At 43.6% G+C, this 21,878-nt stretch overlaps 1 protein-coding gene across 2 annotated transcripts in view; it reads right to left on the minus strand.

The window, feature by feature from the left end:
* The window catches only part of HGSNAT (heparan-alpha-glucosaminide N-acetyltransferase), a 50,181-nt gene that overhangs the window by 14,677 nt on the left and 13,626 nt on the right, over positions 1-21,878 (minus strand). The window contains exons 5-7 of one of the 2 annotated variants that reach the window (XM_036838668.1): positions 21,072-21,141; positions 1,315-1,384; positions 562-659 (exon numbers count right to left, since the gene is read on the minus strand). In XM_036838668.1, coding sequence (XP_036694563.1) covers positions 562-659; positions 1,315-1,384; positions 21,072-21,141 — 238 coding nt within the window. Of the gene's footprint in view, positions 1-561; positions 660-1,314; positions 1,385-8,146; positions 8,200-21,071; positions 21,142-21,878 lie in introns of those variants that run through there. The other variant, XM_036838669.1, reaches the window with a different exon arrangement.

The following is a 21,878-nucleotide window of genomic DNA, read 5'->3' on the forward strand; positions in this document are numbered from 1 at the left end:
TTATCACTGGAGTTTGAAAGGCCTCAGTGGGAGAAACAGAAGACCTGACACCTAGATATTGCTTTTCAGCCATACAGTTTTAGACTCTATTTTCAGAGTTTGGTCCTGGCCTTCGTTCTTTTCCCAGAACTGGAAAATAACAATTTACTGCAGGACTCTGTGGATTTGCTATCAGTTGATATCCGAGCTGCTGTGCGAATGGTGGAGGAGGCTGAGGGTTCCGTTTCCAGACTGGGGCACCGGCCCATCGGTCCAGGGCTGAGCGGACACGGGGCGCTCGGGCAGCTGCTCACACGTGTGAGTGGCTTTCTCAGCAGCACCTGTGCACCAGGGGAGGCGGGCTCCGGCCTCTCCCACAGCTGCTCTCCAGTGACACGTCACCCTGGCTCTCATGACAGTTTTCAACTCAGAAGAGGCTGCCGATTTCTCTTTAGGGCAGGAAATCCTTTCTAGCCTAGGGAGTAAAAGGTATGTGAAATGCTTCCCGCTGCAAGTGGGTGGACTTAGGAACGTGCCATCCGAGGCCACCTGTGCCCACGTGTCACCAGGGAGCCCACATACCCGCGGAACGTGTCCACGCAGCGGAGGCGCAGGGGGGTCGCCGACTGACGCCAGGCCTCTGGTGGGGGGTCGCCCGCCCTGCTCGGAGACCCCAGCTCCTGCCAGAAAAGAGGAGAAAAATGCAAACAGTTCATAACACAAAAGAGTAAACTACACTTTCCTGTGTTTTAGGGAAGAAATTAGCAGAGTGAAAGCCAAGGATCATTGTTCTGGATCATAGTTTAATTTGCTTTTGTAAAGACCCCACCTAGAGGTTAGGTTTTTCACTTTATTTGGTTTATGTGCCTCCTGCTGAGCTCTCGGTGGCCATGCTGATAAATGACCACAAAGGAGCAAGAGTACCAGCAAGTGTGTCCATAAGTGGACACAGATACGTCCATAATTAATCGATTAACACAGACAGTATGTTGAATCATCACAGCAGGCCATCCCATGTATAGATTTAATACTGATGTCTCTCACTCTTTTGTCTTAATCTTGATACTCTCTACCTAAACGGATTGATTCAACAGTGCTGCCTGAAGAGTGAAAACCATCTCCACACCCAGCATCACAAAGCAGCTAAAGCTCCAGCCTCACAAAGACAGGGGGGGCACCCTTCATGGGGCCAGCGAGGACTGCTGTTTACCAAGAAAGCAGGACACATGACCTGGCCTTGCACAGCATGAGATAATTAAGATTACTAAACAGCAGACTGTAAATCCGAATCTAGGAAAACACCCAAAGCACACACGATGCGTTTTAACAACTCACAGAATTGATGAGGCCATCAGTTTCCTGAGAGTTTATGGCTTTAGAAATCCAATCATGAAAGTCTTCCAAGCTGTAAATAAATAAAAGGCCTGGTTAATTTGTTTTCCTCGGCAGAATTTTCAAAATGGTATCATATTGAAAGGAAATTAATTTAAAGTTCACATTCTATACAAGTCAAAGAATTAAACATTTTAAAGTGTTTTAACGAAACGGAAGTAGAAATCCAAGTACTTTCAAATGCTTCACCCTGACAGCATGGTCTCCTGATCGATGAGACAGGAATAAAGACAGAGCTTTCGTTCAAGAGTGCTGTGAGGAAGATGGCGGGGTAGGAGGACGTGTACTCACTCCCTCCTGCGAGAGCACCGGAATCACAACTAACTGGTGAATAATCATCGACAGGAAGACACTGGAACTCACCAAAAAAAACCCCCACATCCAAAGACAAAGGAGAAGCCACAATGAGACGGTAGGAGGGGCACAATCACAGTAAAATCAAATCCCATAACTGCTGGGTGGGTGACTTACAGACTGGAGAACACTTATACCACAGAAGTTCACCCACTGGAGTGAAGGTTCTGAGCCCCATGTCAGGCTTCCCAACCTGGGGGTCTGGCAAGAGGAGGAGGAATTCCTACAGAATCAGACTTTGAAGGCTAGCGGGATTTGACTGCAGGACTTCGACAGGACTGGGGGAAACAGAGACTCCACTCTTGGAGGGCACACACAAAGTAGTGTGCAAATGGGACCCAGAGGAAGGAGCAGTGACCCCATAGGAGACTGAACCAGACCTACCTGCTAGTGTTGGAGGGTCTCCTGCAGAGGCGGGAGGTGGCTGTGTCTCACCATGAGGACAAGGGCACTGGCAGCAGAAGTTCAGGGAAGTACTCCTTGGCGTGAGCACTTCCAGAGTCCGCCATTAGCCCCACCAAAGAGCCCGGATAGGCGCCAGTGTTGGGTTGCCTCAGGCCAAACAACCAACAGGGAGGGAACCCAGCCCACCCATCAGCAGACAAGCAGATTAAAGTTTTACTGAGCTCTGCCCACCAGAGCAACACCCAGCTCTACCCACCACCAGTCCCTCCCATCAGGAAGCTTGCACAAGCCTCTTAGATAGCCTCATACACCAGAGGGCAGACAGCAGAAGCAAGAAGAACTACAATCCTGCACCCTGTGGAACAAAAACCACATTCACAAAAAGACAGACAAGATGAAAAGGCAGAGGGCTATGTACCAGATGAAGGAACAAGATAAAACCCCAGAAAAACAACTAAATGAAGTGGAGATAGGAAATCTTCCAGAAAAAGAATTCAGAATAATGACAGTGAAGATGATCCAGGACCTCGCAAAAAGAATGGAGGCAAAGATCAAGAAGATGCAAGAAATGTTTAACAAAGACCTAGAAGAATTAAAGAAAAAGACCTAGAAGAATTAAAGAACAAACAGAGATGAACAATACAATAACTGAAATCAAAAATACACTAGGAGGGGTTTCCCTGATGGCGCAGTGGTTGAGAATCTGCCTGCCAATGCAGGGAACGCGGGTTCGAGCCCTGGTCTGGGAATATCCCACATGCCGTGGAGCGACTAGGCCCGTGAGCCACAACTACTGAGCCTGCACGTCTGGAGCCTGTGCTCCGCAACAAGAGAGGCCATGATAGTGAGAGGCCCGCGCACCGCAATGAAGAGTGGCCCCCGCTTGCCACCAACTAGAGAATGTCCTCGCACAGAAACGAAGACCCAACACAGCCAAAAATAAATAAATAAATAAATAAATAAATTTATATATTAAAAAAAAATACACTAGAAGGAATCAATAGCAGAATAACTGAGGCAGAAGAACAGATAAGTGACCTGGAAGACAGAATGGTGGAATTCACTGCCACAGAACAGAATAAAGAAAAAAGAATGGAAAAAAAAAAAAAAAGCCTAAGAGACCTCTGGGACAACATTAAACAGAACAACATTCGCATTATAGGGGTCCCAGAAGGAGAAGAGAGAGAGAAAGGACCAGAGAAAATATTTGAAGACATTATAGTCGAAAACTTCCCTAACACAGGAAAGGAAATAGCCACCCAAGTCCAGGAAACGCAAAGAGCCCCAGGCAGGATAAACCCAAGGAGAAACACGCCGAGACACATAGTAATCAAACTATCAAAAATTAAAGACAAAGAAAAATTATTGAAAGCAACAAGGGAAAAATGACAAATAACATACAAGGGAACTCCCATAAGGTTAACAGCTGATTTCTCAGCAGAAACTCTACAAGCCAGAAGGGAGTGGCATGATATATTTAAAGTGATGAAAGGGAGGAACCTACAATGAAGATTACTCTACCTGGCAAGGATCTCATTCAGATTAGACAGAGAAATCAAAAGCTTTATAGACAAGCAAAAACTAAGAGAATTCAGCACCACCAAACCAGCTCTACAACAAATGCTAAAGGAACTTCTCTAAGTGGGAAACACAACAGAATAAAAGGACTTACAAAAACAAACCCATAACAACTAAGAAAATGGTAATAGGAACATACATATCAATAATTACCTTAAACGTGAATAGACTAAATGCTCCAACCAAAAGACACAGGCTTGCTGAATGGATACAAAAACAAGACCCATATATATGCTGTTACAAGAGACCCACTTCAGACCTAGGGACACATACAGACTGAAAGTGAGGGGATGGAAAAAGATATTCCATGCAAATGGAAATCAAAAGAAAGCTGGAGCAGCAATTCTCATATCAGACAAAATAGACTTTAAAATAAAGACTGTTACAAGAGACAAGGAAGGACACTACCTAATGATCAAGGGATCGATCCAAGAAGAAGATAGAACAATTATAAATATATATGCACCCCAACATAGGAGCACCTCAATACATAAGACAACTGCTAACAGCTATAAAAGAGGAAATCGACAGTAACACAATCATAGTGGGGGACTTTAACACCTCACTTACACCAATGGACAGATGATCCAAACAGAAAATTAATAAGGAAACACAAGCTTTAAATGACACAACAGACCAGACAGATTTAATTGATATTTATAGGACATTCCATCCAAAAACAGCAGATTACACTTTCTTCTCAAGTGCACATGGAACATTCTCCAGGATAGATCACACCTTGGGTCAGTAATCAGGCCTCAGTAAATTTAAGAAAATTGAAATCATATCAAGCATCTTTTCTGACCACAACGCTATGAGCTTAGAAATCAATTACAGGAGAATGCAGTGCGCGAGCAGTGGCAACGGACGCGTGGTGGTGTGGTGCACCGGCGCCCCGGCCTGCAGGCGTCTCCAGCAGGCACCTCCAGTACACACAGAGGAGTCCTTGGACTTGGAGGAGGAGGCCACGGCAAGCAGAGGCTGTGGAAACCCAGAACGATTCTGCCTTCATACTTGGCATTGACTCAGAGTTCCTTGAGTCCTGGTCAAACGCTGTGAGCTGATTACTGCCCCTAGCATTAGATCAGTCCATAGGCAGTGGGAGCAATGGCTGTGAATCTGTTGGAGGATTGGTGCAAGGGGATGGGCCTGGACCCCAGGAAGGCCGTGCTGATCGTGGGCATCCCTGTGGACTGTAGTGAAGAGGAAATTACAGAGACCCTGAAGGCGGGCTTACAGCCCCTGTGTGCCTACAGTGTGCTGGGCAGAATGTTCAGATGGGAAGACAACTCTAAGGCAGTTTTCATTGAATTGGCTGACGAGGTCAATTATGCTATGATGCCCAATCAGATCCCAGGAAGGGGAGGTACCTGGGAAGTGGTGGTGAAGCCCCATAGCCCAGATGATGAACGTATCAACAGACTGAACTACTTCCTGAAAGATGAGGGCCGGAGAATGGTAGATGTGGTCAATACCCTGGAGCATAGCACTTACCCTGAGGACGTAGAGCCAAAAGGCTTGGCTCAAGTCGAGCCACCAGTCCTGCAGCCTCTGAAAGAAAGCATGTGGTACCCAAAACTGAAGGTGTTTTCGGGAAGCACATTCCCAGACCCAGGCGAAGAGAACTTTGAAGCCTGGCTAGAGCAGGTGACTGAGATGATGCAGATGTGGCAGGTGCCTGAGGTAGAGAAGCAGCGGCGTTTCCTGGAAAGCTTAGAGGGCCCCGCGCTGTCCCTCATACAGGTGCTCCGGGCCAACAATGACTCCATGACTGTGGAGCAGTGCCTGGACACCCTGAAGCAGATCTTCGGGAGTAAAGAGGACTATAGAACCTCACATTCAAACTTCCTCCAGACATGCCAGAAGTCCGGAGAGAAAGTCTCTGATTTTTTGCTACGGTTAGAGCCCCTGCTGCAGAACGCCCTGCAGCACAGCCCCTTGTCAGTGAGAAGCGCAGACATGATTCGCCTGAAACACGTCCTGGCTCAGGCCTCCATGAGCCCCGCCCTCCAGGGCAAGTTCAAGCTCCTGGAGCAGCGAGGGCGTGCGCCCACTTTCCTGCAGTTACTGAAGCTCATTCGAGACGAGGAGGAGTGGGAGGCCACCATGGCAGTGGCCAGGGAGAAGCAGAGGCAAGTGGGAAGGGGCCGCAGGGCCTCTGGCCCCCAGGTACTGGCAGAAACCAGTGTGTCAGCCCCTCCGGTCATGGTGCAGGCATGGCTGTTTCGTGGGAGCAGCGCTGAGACCGTCCAGACAGGGGCTACCCTGTCACTGAAGCGCAGGCAGGTGCCGTGCCTCTGCGGGACTGGGGAGGAAGGCCACAGCCAGGCAGCGTGTCCTAGGGCCGAGAACCAGCCCCCAGCAAAGCAGAAGCCTCAGCTTGCAGCAGAGGAGCTGGGAAACGAGATGCGGGCTGGGGCCATGAGCCACCCCAAGCCCGAGGAAGCATAGGCTCAGGATATCCAGGCACCCCCTCCCCTAGCAGGCAACCCAGATACTCTAACGAGGGGAAGGGGCCGTCCGCAGGAACAGTGGGGGCCTTGACTGGGGCAGAGGGGCAGGGCAGCCAGGCCCAGGCCCAGCCCCCTCGGCATGCACCAGCTGGAAGGGACTCCACCAACCAAGCCAACGTCAGCTCAGGGAGGCACCGGCGACACAAGCGGGGAGCCGCCATACCCAGCACGAGGGGTACCCGAGCCTCAGACAGAGACCCCAACACAGCAGAGGCTGAGAAAGGTATAGTCGGGGGCTCTGGCATCAGCCCTGTCTTCTGGCCACCCTCAGACGCCCACCCTGTGGGCTCTGAGCTAGTGATGCTGATGGGCCCCCAGGCCACGTGGGGCCTAGAGGCGCCTCCCCTGGGGCCGCCCCTGCCGGAAGGAGCCAGCGCTAGCACTGGCGCTGGCGAGGAAGAGCTGCGGGGCAGAGAGGAGGTGCCCCTGAGGGGACACCACAGGGTCCAGCCCGTCTTCAGGATCATCTACACCGCTCGAGGGGAGCCCCGCCCCAGGAAGGCAGCCCCCTGGAGCCTGTGCGCAAGTGAGGGCCGGGGGCAGTCTCCTCCCCCTGCAGCCTGCAAGGGCAATAGGGACAAGGACAGCAAACGCTGTGAGGAGACGATCCCAGGTGAGAGCGTCGGCTCAGCTTGGCAGGCAGGGCGCTGAGTACCTGGTGGCCCAGTACCCCACAACTGGCTTTGGTGTGAGTGGGGGGTGCAGGGAAGCGTTTGTTCCAAAGGAGGAGGAGAGGGAGGAGACGGAGGAGGGAGACATGGAGAAGAGGACGAGGGGCAGGAGGAGGAGGGGGGTCCGGGCAGGGTCCAAGGGAATTTGTTGGCGGGAGGGAGGAGTGTTTTGTTCTACCTAGGTTTGTGCATGGCCACTGGAGACCTGGGACTGGCCTGGAGAAGCACAACTCGCCAGCTGCCAATGCCAAGGCCAGCCCCGAAGCCTGCCACCTGGGAGCAGCCCTGAGTGGCCAGCCCCGAAGCCTGCCACCTGGGAGCAGCCCTGAGTGGCCAGCCCCGAAGCCTGCCACCTGGGAGCAGCCCTGAGTGACCAGCCCCGGCCCAGGTGAGGGGCACCTGCAGATGGCTGCCACCCACACTGCCCTGGGAGACGTCAGGGGCCACTCAAGGTGCCTGGGCCTCCCTCCCGAGAGGGGACCCCTATTCAGTGTTCCCCCTCTGAGGCAGGCTGCTCCCTGTGCTGGCAAGCCCAAATGTGTCCCTGTAGGCCCCAGAGGGACCCAGGTGTCAAGGAGCCCCCCAGCCCCCGCTCCCCTCCCCCCAACACACACACCCTAGGCATCGTCCCCCCGCGGAGCCCTGTGGTGCGCCACGTGCCAGCCAAGGCTCTGGTCTCTGTGGGCCAGTGTCGTGAGCTCAACGTGTGCTTTCTGGGCGTAGATTCAGGCCCAGCGCTGCTTCTTGTTGTGGAAGTGTGCGTCTGCTCTCCTCTGAGCAGTTCCCCCCGACCCTGGCCCGGCGCGGAGACCCTGAGCCCAGTCCCAGGAGCCGGCGGGGAGGACGGGATGGACGAGGTCAGAGCCAGCGCCCACCCCAGGACCTGGGAGCCCACCTGGGACCTTGGGAAGGAAGACCTGGACCGGGGCTGCAGGAGGTCTGCGGGAGGACCCCAGGGCCTGTGCTCTGCTGGGCCACCCCGCTGTTCCTCGGGACTCCATGTCCTCGGCTCGGTGGTGCGTGCCCTGCTGTGGGACTGTCCTGTGCCCGCCATAGGGCAGGGCCAGGCCCCGGGCATGTGGGCCAGAGGGGGAGGGGCTGCCCCGGGGGAAGTGGGCATTGCCGGTGCCCATCGTCCTGGCAAGAGGCCACCAGCGGGGCCCTGAGGAAGGGAGACTGGGGGGGGATGGAGGGCCGCCTGGTGGGGTGCAGCAGAGGCACCTTGTTGGGGACCCTGGGATGGGGGGCCGGGACCTGTTGGATCCGGTGGCCGTTAGAAGTTCCTCTGTGTGTTGTTATGCCCTGTGTTCAATGGTTTCAGTCAATGTTTCTCTTTAATAAATTTCCCTGAAAGTTTAAAAAAAAAAAAAAAAAAAGAAATCAATTACAGGGAAAAAACCATAAAAAACACAAACACATGGAAGCTAAACAATACATTACTAAATAACCAAGAGATCACTGAAGAAATCAAAGAGGAAATCAGAAAATACCTAGAGACAAACTACAACAGAAACACAACGATCCAAAACCTGTGGGATGCAGCAAACGCAGTTCTAAGAGGGAAGTTTATAGCAATACAAGCCTACCTCAAGAAAAAAGAAAAATCTCAAATAAATAATCTAATCTTACACCTAAAGGAACTAGAGAAAGAAGAACAAACAAAAACCAAAGTTAGTAGAAGGAAGGAAATCATAAAGATCAGAGCAGAAATAAATGAAATAGAAACAAAGAAAACAATAGCAAAGATCAATAAAACTAAAAGCTGGTTCTTTGAGAAGATAAACAAAATTGATAATCCATTAGCCAGACTCAGCAAGAAAAAGAGGGAGAGGACTCAAATCAATAAAATTAGAAATGAAAAGGAGAAGTTACAAAAGACACCACAGAAATACAAAGCATCCTAAGAGACTACTACAAGCAACTCTATGCCAATGAAATGGACAACCTGGAAGAAATGGATAGATTCTTAGAAAGGTATAACCTTCCAAGACTGAACCAGGAAGAAACGAAATGTGAACAGACCAATCACAAGTAATGAAATAGAAACTGTGATCAAAAATCTTCCAACAAACAAAATACCAGGACCAGATGGCTACACAGGTGAATTCTATCAAACATTTAGAGAAGAGCTAACACCCATCCTTCTCAAACTCCTCCAAAAAACTGCAGAGGAAGGAACACTCCCAAACTCATTCCATGAGGCCACCATCACCCTGATACCAAAACCAGACAAAGATACTACAAAAAGAAGAAAATTACAGACCAATATCACTGATGAATATAGATGCAAAATTCCTCAACAAAATACAAGCAAACAGAATCCAACAACACATTAAAAGGATCATACATCATGATCAAGTAGGATTTATCCTAGGGATGCAAGGATTCTTCAATATAGGCAAATCAATCAATGTGATACACCATATTAACAAATTGAAAAAGGAAAACTGTATGATCATCTCAATAGATGCAGAAAAAGCTTTTGACAAAATTCAACACCCATTTATGATAAAAACTCTCCAGAAACAGGGCATAGAGGGAACCTATCTCAACATAATAAAGGCCATATATGACAAACCCACAGCAAACATCATTCTCAATGGTGAAAAACTGAAAGCATTTCCTCTAAGATCAGGAACAAGACAAGGATGTCCACTCTCACCACTATTATTCAACACAGTTTTGGAAGGCCAAGCCATGGCAATCAGAGAAGAAAAAGAAATAAAAGGAATACAAATTGAAAAAGAAGTAAAACTGTCATTGTTTGCAGATGACACAACACTATACATAGAAAACCCTAAAGATGCCACCAGAAAACTACTGGAACTAATCAATGAATTTGGTAAGTTTGCAGGATACAAAAATAATGCACAGAAACCTCTTGCATTCCTATACACTAACAATGAAAAATCAGAAAGAGAAATTAAGGAAACAATCCCATTTACCACTGCAACAAAAAGAATAAAATACCTAGGAATAAACCTACTTAGGGAGAAAAAAGACCTGTATGCAGAAGACTAGAAGACACTGATGAAAGAAATTAAAGATGATACCAACAGATGGAGAGATATACCATGTTCTTGGATTCGAATAATCAATATTGTGAAAATGACTATACTACCCAAAGCAATCTACAGATTCAATGCAATCCCTATCAAATTACCAATGGCATTTTTTTACAGAACTAGAACAAAAACTCTTAAAATTTGTATGGAGACACAAAAGACCCCAAATAGCCAAAGCTGTCTTGAGGGAAAAAAACAGAGCTGGATGAATCAGACTCCCTGACTTCAGACTATACTACAAAGCTACAGTAATCAAGACAATATGGTACTGGCACAAAACAGAAATATAGATCAATGGAACAGGATAGAGAGCCCAGAGATAAACCCATGCATCTATGGTCAACTAATTTATGACAAAGGAGGCAAGGATATACAATGGAGAAGACAGTCTCTTCAATAAGTGATGCTGGGAAAACTGGACAGCTACATGTAAAAGAATGAAATTAGAACACTCCCTAACACCATACACAAAAATAAACTTAAAATGGATTAGAGACGTAAATGTAAGACCAAACACTATAAAACTCTTAGAGGAAAACATAGGAAGAACACTCTTTGACATAAATCACAGCAAGATCTTTTTTGATCCACCTCCTAGAGTAATGGAAATAAAACCAAAAATAAACAAATGGGACCTAATGAAACTTAAAAGCTTTTGCAAAGCAAAGGAAACTACAAACAAGACGAAAAGACAACCCTCAGGATGGGAAAAAATATATGCAAACGAATCAACCAACAAAGGATTAATCTCCAAAATATATAAACAGCTCATGCAGCTCAATATTAAAAAAACAAACAACCCCATCCAAAAGTGGGCAGAAGACCTAAATAGACATTTCTCCAAAGAAGACATACAGATGGCCAAGAAGCACATGAAAAGTTGCTCAACATCACTAATTATTAGAGAAATGCAAATCAAAACTACAATGAGGTATCACCTCACACCAGTTACAATGGGCATCACCAGAAAATCTACAAACAACAAATGCTGGATTGGGTGGGGAGAAAAAGGAACCCTCTTGCACTGTTGGTGGGAATGTAAATTGATACAGCCACTATGGAGAACAGTATGGAGGTTCCTTAAAAAACTAAAAATAGAATTACCATATGACCCAGCAATGCCACTACTGGGCATATACCCAGAGAAAACCATAATTCAAAAAGACACATGCACCCCAATGTTCATTGCAGCACTATTTACAATAGCCAGGTCATGGAAGCAGCCTAAATGCCCATCGAGAGATGAATGGATAAAGAAGATGTGGTATATTTACACAATGGAATATTACTCAGCCATAGAAAGGAACAAAATTGGGTCATTTGTAGAGACATGGATGGATCTAAAGACTGTCATACAGAGTGAAGTAAGTCAGAAAGAGAAAAACAAATATCGTATATTAACGCATATATGTGGAACCTAGAAAAATGGTACAGATGAACCAGTTTGCAGGGCAGAAATAGAGACACAGATGTAGAGAACAAACGAATTGGACACCAAGGGGGGAAAGTGGCGGGGGTGGTGGTGTGATGAATTGGGAGATTGGGATTGACATGTATACACTAATATGTATAAAATGGATAACTAATAAGAACCTGCTATATAAAAAAATAAAATTCAAAAAAAAAAAAAAGTGTTGTGAGGGAGAAATGAGATCATTATTCCCCGTGGCTGGAATTCTGATTAACAACACTATTAAAGTTAGAATAGCAGAAGCCTGCAACAACCAAACGTGCTCAGTGCAGCAATGACTAATCTCAGTGTCTTCATCTGTGACAGGATGAGCTATGGCTATTAAAACAGCAGGAAGAGTGCAGCAACAGGATGGACCCAGACACCATCATACTAAGTGAAGTCAGATAGAGAAAGACAAATACCATATGATATCACTTATATGTAAAATCTAAAAATACAACACAAATGAACTTATCTACGAAACAGAAACAGACTCACAGACATAGAGAACAGACTTGTGGTTGCCAAGGGGAGAGGGGAGTGGGAGAGGGATGGAATGGGAGGTTGGGATTAGCAGATGCAATTATATAGAGAATGGATAAACAACAAGGTCCTACTATACAGCACAGGGAACTGTATTCAATATCCTATGATGAACCATAATGGAAAAGAATATTTTAAAAAAAGAATGTATATACATGTATAACTGAATCACTTTGCTGTACAGTAGAAATTAACACAGCACTGTAAATCAACTATACTTCAGTAAGACAAATTTTAAAAAAAGAGAGACAAAAGAAAAAAAAAATGTGTCCACCCTGGAAAAAAAAAGAATGTCTGTACAAAGAAATATAAATACAAACTATTAAATACAAAAAGCAAATCATAGTATTCAGACTCAATTACAACCAAATACAAATGCACAGATGTGGGACTTCCCTGGCCATCCAGTGGTTGGGATTTCATGCTTCCACTGCAGGGGGCACAGGTTCGATCCCTGGTCGGGGAACTAAGATCCCACATGCCGTGTGGCATGGCCAAAAAAAAAAAATATGCACAGATGCAAACTGAGAAAGTTTGACAGTGACCTTGGAGTGACTCACAGTTAATGTACTGGGTTCTTTCTCCTAGATGGTGCTTTAGTGCAACAAGATATCCAGAGGATATTAAGTTGATTCACATGATTAACAAAAGATAAATAAATACCTTAACTGGTTTTTCTTTGAAACGAGAGATCTTAGTTTGAAAAAATGTTTTAAAAAGTATATTTAGCTCTTTTACACAATGTTTACATTCTGATTTACTTTACTTCCCCTTTTCTTTTTTTTAAACTTTGCAGTGGAAATGAATCCTGATTTCCAATACACTAAAGATAGCTTAGTGACTTGATGGGGTAATATCGTTTATTATTTACAATTTCTGAAATTTTCTGGGACAGTTTCACTCTTATTTACTTTGTTTGTGCCCATAAGGACATGAACTTTCCACTTTATGTCCCCACATCCGATTATTAAAGTCCACACAGAATCCTTTCTCAACCCAACAACTGTGTCAAACTCAGAGCTAACAGGCCAATTTGTTATTTTTCAAATAATAATGAATAGTTAGCATTTTTAATTTGGTATATAAGAACTATTAAATTTGCCCTTTTAGTAAGTACAATTCTTTGATTAAAAAATCAAGAGAAGGCAAGTCTTTGTCTGTAAATCATTGAGGGCTTTCTTATAGAAATTATATATAACATTTCTAATATTACAAGCCCTTATATGTACCGTGCTTCCAGCTCTCTTGATACTGAAAAGTGTAATAAACTTCATACTCATACAGGTTTTGCATAAAATTTGGACATTTGAACATTTAATATATTCAAGGCATAGGATTTTTCCTCTTCTTTCCTTTTTTTTGGTCACGGAAAGTTTCAAACATATACATACATATAAGTAGACAAACTAGTATAATGAACCACCATGGACCCATTACCCACCTTCAACAAGTATCTACGAAGCATGGTCAATCTTACTTCATCTATACTTCCACCCACTGACCCTTTTCCCTGACTTGGCTTGATCATTTTAAAGAAAATCATAGGGGACTTCCCTGGTGGTGCAGTGGATAAGACTCCGTGCTCCCAAGCAGGAGGCCTGGGTTGGACCCCTGGTCAGGGAACTAGATCCCACATGCAGGCCACAACGAAGAGTTCGCACGCCACAACTAAGGAGCCTGCCTGCCACAACTAAGGAGCCAGTGAGCTGCAAATAAGGAGCCTGTGTGTCACAACTAAGGAGCCCGCCTGCCTCAACTAAAACCCAGTGCAACCAAATTAATTAATTAATTAATTTTTTAAAAGAATATATTTTAAAAAAAAAAGGAAAATCATAGACATCATATCATTTCATCCAAAAATACTTCAGTATGTACTGCTAAAAGATAAGGACTCGGGAGGCAGAGTCAAGATGCCGGACTAGGAGGACGCGGAATTCGTGTCTCTGCACAACTAGGGCACCTACCAGACACTGGTGGGGGACCACAGATGCCTAAGGGGATGGTAGGAACCCCCAGCGACTGGCTTGCAGGATCTTGGTTCCCAGGCCAGATGTCGGGCCTGAGCTCCTGTGGTGGGAGCTCTGAGTCCAAACCACTGGAGTAACAGAGAACCTCAGACCCAGGGAATATTCATTGGAGTGAGGCCTCCTGGAGGTCCTCATCTCAACACCAAGACCTGGTTCTAACCAACTGCCTGCAAACGCCAGTGCTGGAAACCTTGGGCCAGACAACCAGTAAGATAGGAATAAAGCACCACTTATCAAAAAAAAACTGTTACAGATGAAGGAGGAAGGTAAAAACCTAAAAGACGAAATAAATGAAGACAAAATAGGCAACCTACCTGAAAAAGAATTCAGAGTAATGACAGTAAAGATGATCCAAAAGCTTGGAAAGAGAATGGAGAAAACACAAGAAACATTTAACAAGGATCTAGAAGAACTAAAGAGCAAACAAACAATGATGAACAACAAAATTACTGAAACTAAAAATACTCTAGAAGGAATCAATAACTGAATAACTGAGGCAGAAGAATGGATAAGTGAGCTGGAAGATAAAATGGTGGAAATAACTGCCAGGGAGCAGAATAAAGAAAAAAGAATGAAAAGAATTGAGGACATTCTCAGAGACCTCTGGGACAACATTAAACACACCAACATTCGAATTATAGGGGTCCCAGAAGAAGAAGAGAAAAAGAAAGGGTCTGAGAAAATATTTGAAGAGATTATAGTCAAAAACTTCCCTAATATGGGAAAGGAAATAGTCAGTCAAGTCCAGGAAGTGCAGAGTCCCATATAGGATAAACCAAAAGAGAAACACGCCAAGACACATATCAATCAAACTATCAAAAATTAAATACAACGAAAAAATATTAAAAGCAGCAAGGAAAAAGCAACAAATAACATACAGGGAATCCCCATAAGGTTAACAGCTGATTTTTCAGCAGAAACTCTGCAAGCCAGAAGGGAGTGGCAGCACACATTTAAAGTGATGAAAGGGAAAAACCTACAACCAACATTATTCTACCCAGCAAGGATCTCATTCAGATTCGACAGAGAAATTAAAACCTTTACAGACAAGCAAAAGTTAAGAGAATTCAGAACCACCAAACCAGCTTTACAACAAATGCTAAAGGAACTTCTCTAGGCAGGAAACACAAGAGAAGGAAAAGACCTACCAAAACAAACCCAAAACAATAAAGAAAATGGTAATAGGAACATACATATCGATAATTACCTTAAATGTAAATGGATTAAATGCTCCAACCAAAAGACATGACTGGCTGAATGGATACAAAAACAAGACACGTGTATATGCTGTCTACAAGAGACCACCTTCAGACCTAGGGGCACAAACAGACTGAAAGTGAGGGGATGGAAAAAGATATTCCATGCAAATGGAAATCAAAAGAAAGATGGAGTAGCAATTCTCATATCAGACAAAATAGACTTTAAAATAAAGACTATTACAAGAGACAAAGAAGGACACTACATAATGATCAAGGGATCAATCCAAGAAGATATAACAATTGTAAATATTTATGCACCCAACAGAGGAGCACCTCAATACATAAGGCAAATGCTAACAGCCATAAAAGGGGAAATCGACAGTAACACAATCATAGTAGGGGACTTTAACACCCCACTTTCACAAATGGACAGATCATCCAAAATGAAAATAACTAAGGAAACACAAGATTTAAATGATACATTAAACAAGATGGACTTAATTGATATTTATAGGACATTCCATCCAAAAACAACAGAGTACACTTTCTTCTCAAGTGCTCATGGAACATTCTCCAGGATAGACCATATCTTGGGTCACAAATCAAGCCTTGGTAAATTTAAGAAAACTGAAATAGTATCAAGTATCTTTTCTGACCACAACACTATGAGACTAGATATCAATTACAGGAAAAGAACTAAAAAATACAAATACACGGAGACTAAACAATATGCTACTAAATAACCAAGAGATCACTGAAGAAATCAAAGAGGAAATCAAAAAATATCTAGAAACAAATGACAATGAAAACACAACGATGCAAAACCTATGGGAGGCAGCACAAGCAGTTCTAAGAAGGAGTTTTAGAGCAATACAATCCTACCTGAAGAAACAAGAAAAATCTCAAATAAACAACCTAACCTTACACCTAAAGCAATAAGAGAAAGAAGAACAAAAAACCCCCAAAGTTAGCAGAAGGAAAGAAATCATAAAGATCAGATCAGAAATAAGTGAAAAAGAAATGAAGGAAACAATAGCAAAGATCAATAAAACTAAAAGCTGGTTCTTTGAGAAGATAAACAAAATTGATAAACCATTAGCCAGACTCATCAAGAAAAAAATGGAGAAGACTCAAATCAACAGAATTAGAAATGAAAAAGGAGAACTAACAACTAACACTGTAGAAATACAATGGATCATGAGAGATTACTACAAGCAACTATCTGCCAATGAAATGGACAACCTGGAGGAAATGGACAAATTCTTAAAAAGCATGAGCTTCCGAGACTGAACCAGGAAGAAACAGAAAATACAAACAGACCAATCACAAGCACTGAAACTGAAACTGTGATTAAAAATCTTCCAACAAAGAAAAGCCCAGGACCAGATGGCTTCACAGGCAAATTCTATCAAACATTTAGGAAGAGCTAACACCTATCCTTCTCAAACTCTTCCACAATATAGCAGAGGGAGGAACACTCCCAAACTCAATTTATGAGGCCACCATCACCCTGATCCCAAAACCAGACAAAGATATCACAAAAAAAGAAAACTACAGGCCAATATCACTGATGAACATAGATGCAAAAATCCTCAACAAAATACTAGCAAACAGAATCCAACAGCACGTGAAAAGGATCATACACCATGATCAAGTGGGGTTTATCCCAGGAATGCAAGGATTCTTCAATATACACAAATCAATCAATGTGATACACCATATTAACAAACTGAAGAAGAAAAACCATATGATCATCTCAATAAACATAGAAAAAGCTTTTGACAAAATTCAACACCCATTTATGATAAAAACTCTCCAGAAAGTAGGCATAGAGGGAAACTACCTCAACATAATAAAGGCCATATATGACAAACCCACAGCCAACATTGTTCTCAATGGTGAAAAACTGAAACCATTTCCTCTAAGATCAGAAACAAGAAAAGGTTGCCCACTCTCACCGCTATTATTCAACATAGTTTTGGAAGTTTTAGCCACAGCAATCAGAGAAGAAAAAGAAATAAAAGGAATCCAAATTGGAAAAGAAGAAGTAAAACTGCCTCTGTTTGCAGATGTCATGACACTATGCATAAGAGTAGCAGGATACAAAATTAATGTACAGAAATCAGTTGCATTCCTATACACTAATGATGAAAAATCTAAAAGAGAAATTAAGGGAACACTCCCATTTACCACTGCAAGAAAAAGAATAAAACACCTAAGAATAAACCTACCTAAGGAGACAAAAACTGTATGCAGAAAACTATAAGACACTGATCAAAGAAACTAAAGATGATACAAACGGAGGGAGAGATATACCATGTTCTTGGCTTGGAAGAATCAACATTGTGAAAATGACTATACTACCCAAAGCAACCTACAGATTCAATGCAATCCCTATCAAACTACCAATGGCATTTTTCACAGAACTAGAACAAAAAATTGCACGATTTGTATGGAAACACAAAAGACCCCAAATAACCAAAGCAATCTTGAGAAAGAAAAACGGAGCTGGAGGAATCAGGCTTCCTGACTGCAGACTATACTACAAAGCTACGGTAATCAAGACAGGGTGGTACTGGCACAAAAACAGAAATATAGATCAATGGAACAGGATAGAAAGCCCAGAGATAAACCCACGCACATATGGTCACCTTATCTTTGATAAAGGCAGCAAGAGTATAAAATGGAGAAAAGACAGCCTCTTCAATAAGTGGTGCTGGGAAAACTGCACAGCTACATGTAAAAGAATGAAATTAGAACACTCCCTAACACCATACACAAAAATAAACTCAAAATGGATTAAAGACCTAAATGTAAGACCAGACACTATAAAACTCTTAGAGGAAAACATAGGCAGAACACTCTATGACATAAATCACAGCAAGATCCTTTTTGACCCACCTCCTAGAGAAATGGAAATGAAAACAAAAATAAACAAATGGGGGCTTCCCTGGTGGTGCAGTGGTTGAGAATCTGCTTGCCAATGCAGGGGACACGGGTTCAAGCCCTGCTCTGGGAAGATCCCACATGCCGCGGGGCAACTGGGCCCGTGTGCCACAGCTACTGAGCCTGCGCATCTGGAGCCTGTGCTCCGCAACAAGAAAGGCCGCGACAGTGAGAGGCCTGCGCACCGCGATGAAGAGTGGTCCCTGCTCGCCGCAACTAAAGAAAGCCCTCGCACAGAAATGAAGACCCAACACAGCCAAAAGTAAATAAATAAAAATAAAAATAAATAAATAAATAAATAAACAAATGGGACCTAATGAAACTTAAAAGCTTTTGCACAGCAAAGGAAACCATAATCAAGATGAAAAGACAACCCTCAGAATGGGAGAAAATATTTGCAAACGAAGCAACTGACAAAGGATTAATCTCCAAAATTTACAAGCAGCTCATGGAGCTCAATATCAAAAAAACAAACAACCCAATCCAAAAATGGGCAGACCTAAATAGACATTTCTCCAAAGAAGGTATACAGGTGGCCAACAAACACATGAAAGGATGCTCAACATCATTAACCGTTAGAGAAATGCAAATCAAATCCACAACGAGGTATCACCTCACACCAGTCAGAATGGCCATCATCAAAAAATCTACAAACAATAAATGCTGGAGAGGGTGTGGAGAAAAGGGAACCCTCTTGCACTGTTGGTAGGAATGTAAATTGATACAGCCACTATGGAGAACAGTATGGAGGTTCCTTAAAAAACTAAAAACAGAATTACCATATGACCCAGCAATCCCACTACTGGGCATCTATACCCTGAGAACACCATAATTCAAAAAAAGTCATGTACCACAATGTTCATTGCAGCTCTATTTACAATAGCCATGACATGGAAGCAACTTAAGTGTCCATCGATAGATGAATGGATAAAGAAGATGTGGCACATATATACAATGGAATATTACTCAGCCATAAAAAGAAACGAATTTGAGTTATTTGTAGTGAGGTGGATGGACCTAGAGTCTGTCATACAGAGTGAAGTAAGTCAGAAAGAGAAAAACAAATACCGTATGCTAACATATATACGGAATCTAAAAAAAAAAGGTTCTGAAGAACCTAGGGGCAGGACAGGAATAAAGATGCAGATGTAGGGAATGGACTTGAGGACACGGGGAGGGGGTAAGGGTAAGCTGGGACGAAATGAGAGAGTGGCATGGACATATATACACTACCAAATGTAAAATAGCTAGCTAGTGGGAAGCAGCCGCATAGCACAGGGAGATCAGCTCGTGCTTTGTGACCACCTAGAGGGGTGGGATAGGGAGGGTGGGAGGGAGACGCAAGAAGGAGGAGACATGGGGATATCTGTATATGTATAGCTGATTCACTTAGTTATAAAGCAGAAACTAACAAACCATTGTAAAGCAATTATACTCCAATAAAGATGTTAAAAAAAAGAAAACGATAAGGACTCTTTATTTTTAAACATACTGCAATTCTATTACCTCCTTTAAGAATATTATCAACAATTCCTCAATATTATCAAATAGCAAGTTCAATTTTCCTGTCTTTTTTACAGTTTAACTGGTCAAGTCAGTATCCAAACATGTTCCATATACCCATTGCTTATATTTTTAATTTCTTTTTTTCCTTACAACTCAACTCCCATTTCTAGTTTATCCAGCACTAATAGCATCACCATCACAAGAAAACTTGAAAACAGAACCATCTAAGGAAAGGTAAAAGAAGATATTTAAAAATTAAAATTAAAAAAAGCACTTATTTTCTTGTACATGCTTGTTCCCCAAGTGAAAAGGAGAAAGATGCTGTATTCTTACTACTTTTTCAGATTCTTTTCTGGTTCAGACAAATCTGAACTTCCCTAGGCTTCCATGGGCACACTGGAAAGTGATGGGGAAAGGTACAAGGGACCCTTGCTTTCCCCACAAGAGCTTTGTGCCCACAGGCTGCAAAGGGAATCACATGTAAAAGGAGTTTCAATTCCACAGTGGGGCAAGGTGGGATTCTTCTCTTTGCAAGTCTGATATCAGCTATCTACCACTTTAAACACCATGTAATGGATACATTCACAACCAAAGCACCAAATGAAAACACTCTAATAAACTGGAACACCATTTACATCTTATCACCAAAGTAATGCAACTCCTCTTTGCGGATTGCACTCCGTCCCTAAAGGGTCAGAGTGATAAACTCCCCAAAGGTGCAGGACTTCCCCAAGCTAGCAGGTTCTTTCTTCCAATTTGGATCCAGCTCACCAATAAAATCTCACGGTCTTTCCTGAGACCGTAACCAGCTGAGCATGTGAAAATTCAACCTTATTCCTTTTAAGAGGAAAGACCTTCCCTTGGCAAGGTGATGTGCCAGGCCTGGGTCTATTTCACTTTCTTTTCCTTCTGCAGTCCACAAATCCACTCACCAGAATCGTTGTTTACCAGGCAGGAGAAGGAATCCCCTCTCCAAGCTGGCCGACCCTAACCAAGGGAGAGTCCACCCTGAGGTCGGAGGTCCCCACCACAGGAGCTGGGAAGCTGGACCAGAGGCGTGGCCTCTGGGTTCAGAGCCAAGAGGAGGAAGACAGTCAGTGTGGCAGCACCTCCCAAGACCATCACAGGCCTCTTCCATGCGCTACGTGGCAGGATGTGAGAGTCTGTCAGGAAATAATGACTGCTCAAGTATTTTCTTCTACATCTTCAGCCACGTGGGAGAATTGAAGGCAGAGAGCCATTCGCACTAGGTTATTATTTCCCTGAAGTCAGGGACCATCTCTTATTCGACACTGAATCCCTGATGCCTAGGACTACACTGGGCATGGTGGACACAGTAAGTTTTCATTTAATCCAGGAATAATGGTCCAACTACCCTTTCTGAATACAGTTATTCTGTATTCTACTTTCCCCAGTGTGGCCCCCCCAACGCCTGCTTACCTCAGCGAGAACCTTAGAAGGGACACCACAATGATGAGCACCAGGCCGACGAGGAACGCGATGCTCACAGCTGCAAAAATGAAGAAAACATATCATCACCAAACGCTGTCGTGTCATTACCGTGAATCTGTACATGAAAAATGCAAACAGAATATGAAAAGGAATGTATGTATACGTATAACTGAATCACTCCGCTGTATAGTCGAATTAACACAACATTGTACATCAACTATACTTCAAGAAAACAAATTTAAAAATTAAAAAAAGAAAAAGGCAAACAAATAAAAATGGAAACGTATGAAGGAAAAGCCTATATCCTTATGTGAAATTTCTTATTAACAACTGAGAATACTCTTCGTGAGGGAAGCGCTAATTTTCATCATGAAAAATATCAAACATACACAAAAGTACAGAGACCTGTACAATAAACCCACATATAGCCGTCACCTAGACTCTAGAATATCAAACATTGTCACTCTTGCTTCATCTACTACTACTACTCACCCTTTTTTTTTTTTCCACCTGAAGTCTTTTAAGCAAATCCCAGACATCAAGCTATTTCATTCCCACATCTTCAGGATGTATGTCTATGTACGTCATGCAACTCTTACGTGACCCCCTGAGGAGGACACTGCATCTCTTCCGTAGGATGCTACTGAAGACGCACGGCCTCTTCTGGGTCACAAGAAGGCAGCAAGCAAACCCAAGTAACAAAATAACTGGCCAGTCCTCTTCAAAAGTGTCAAGGTCGTGAAAGACCAAGAAAGGCTGATTAGAGGCCATGAGGTTAGATTAGAGGAGACCTGG

This window comes from Balaenoptera musculus, chromosome 21 (assembly GCF_009873245.2).
Source record: "Balaenoptera musculus isolate JJ_BM4_2016_0621 chromosome 21, mBalMus1.pri.v3, whole genome shotgun sequence".
In the NCBI taxonomy this organism is placed as follows: domain Eukaryota; kingdom Metazoa; phylum Chordata; class Mammalia; order Artiodactyla; family Balaenopteridae; genus Balaenoptera; species Balaenoptera musculus.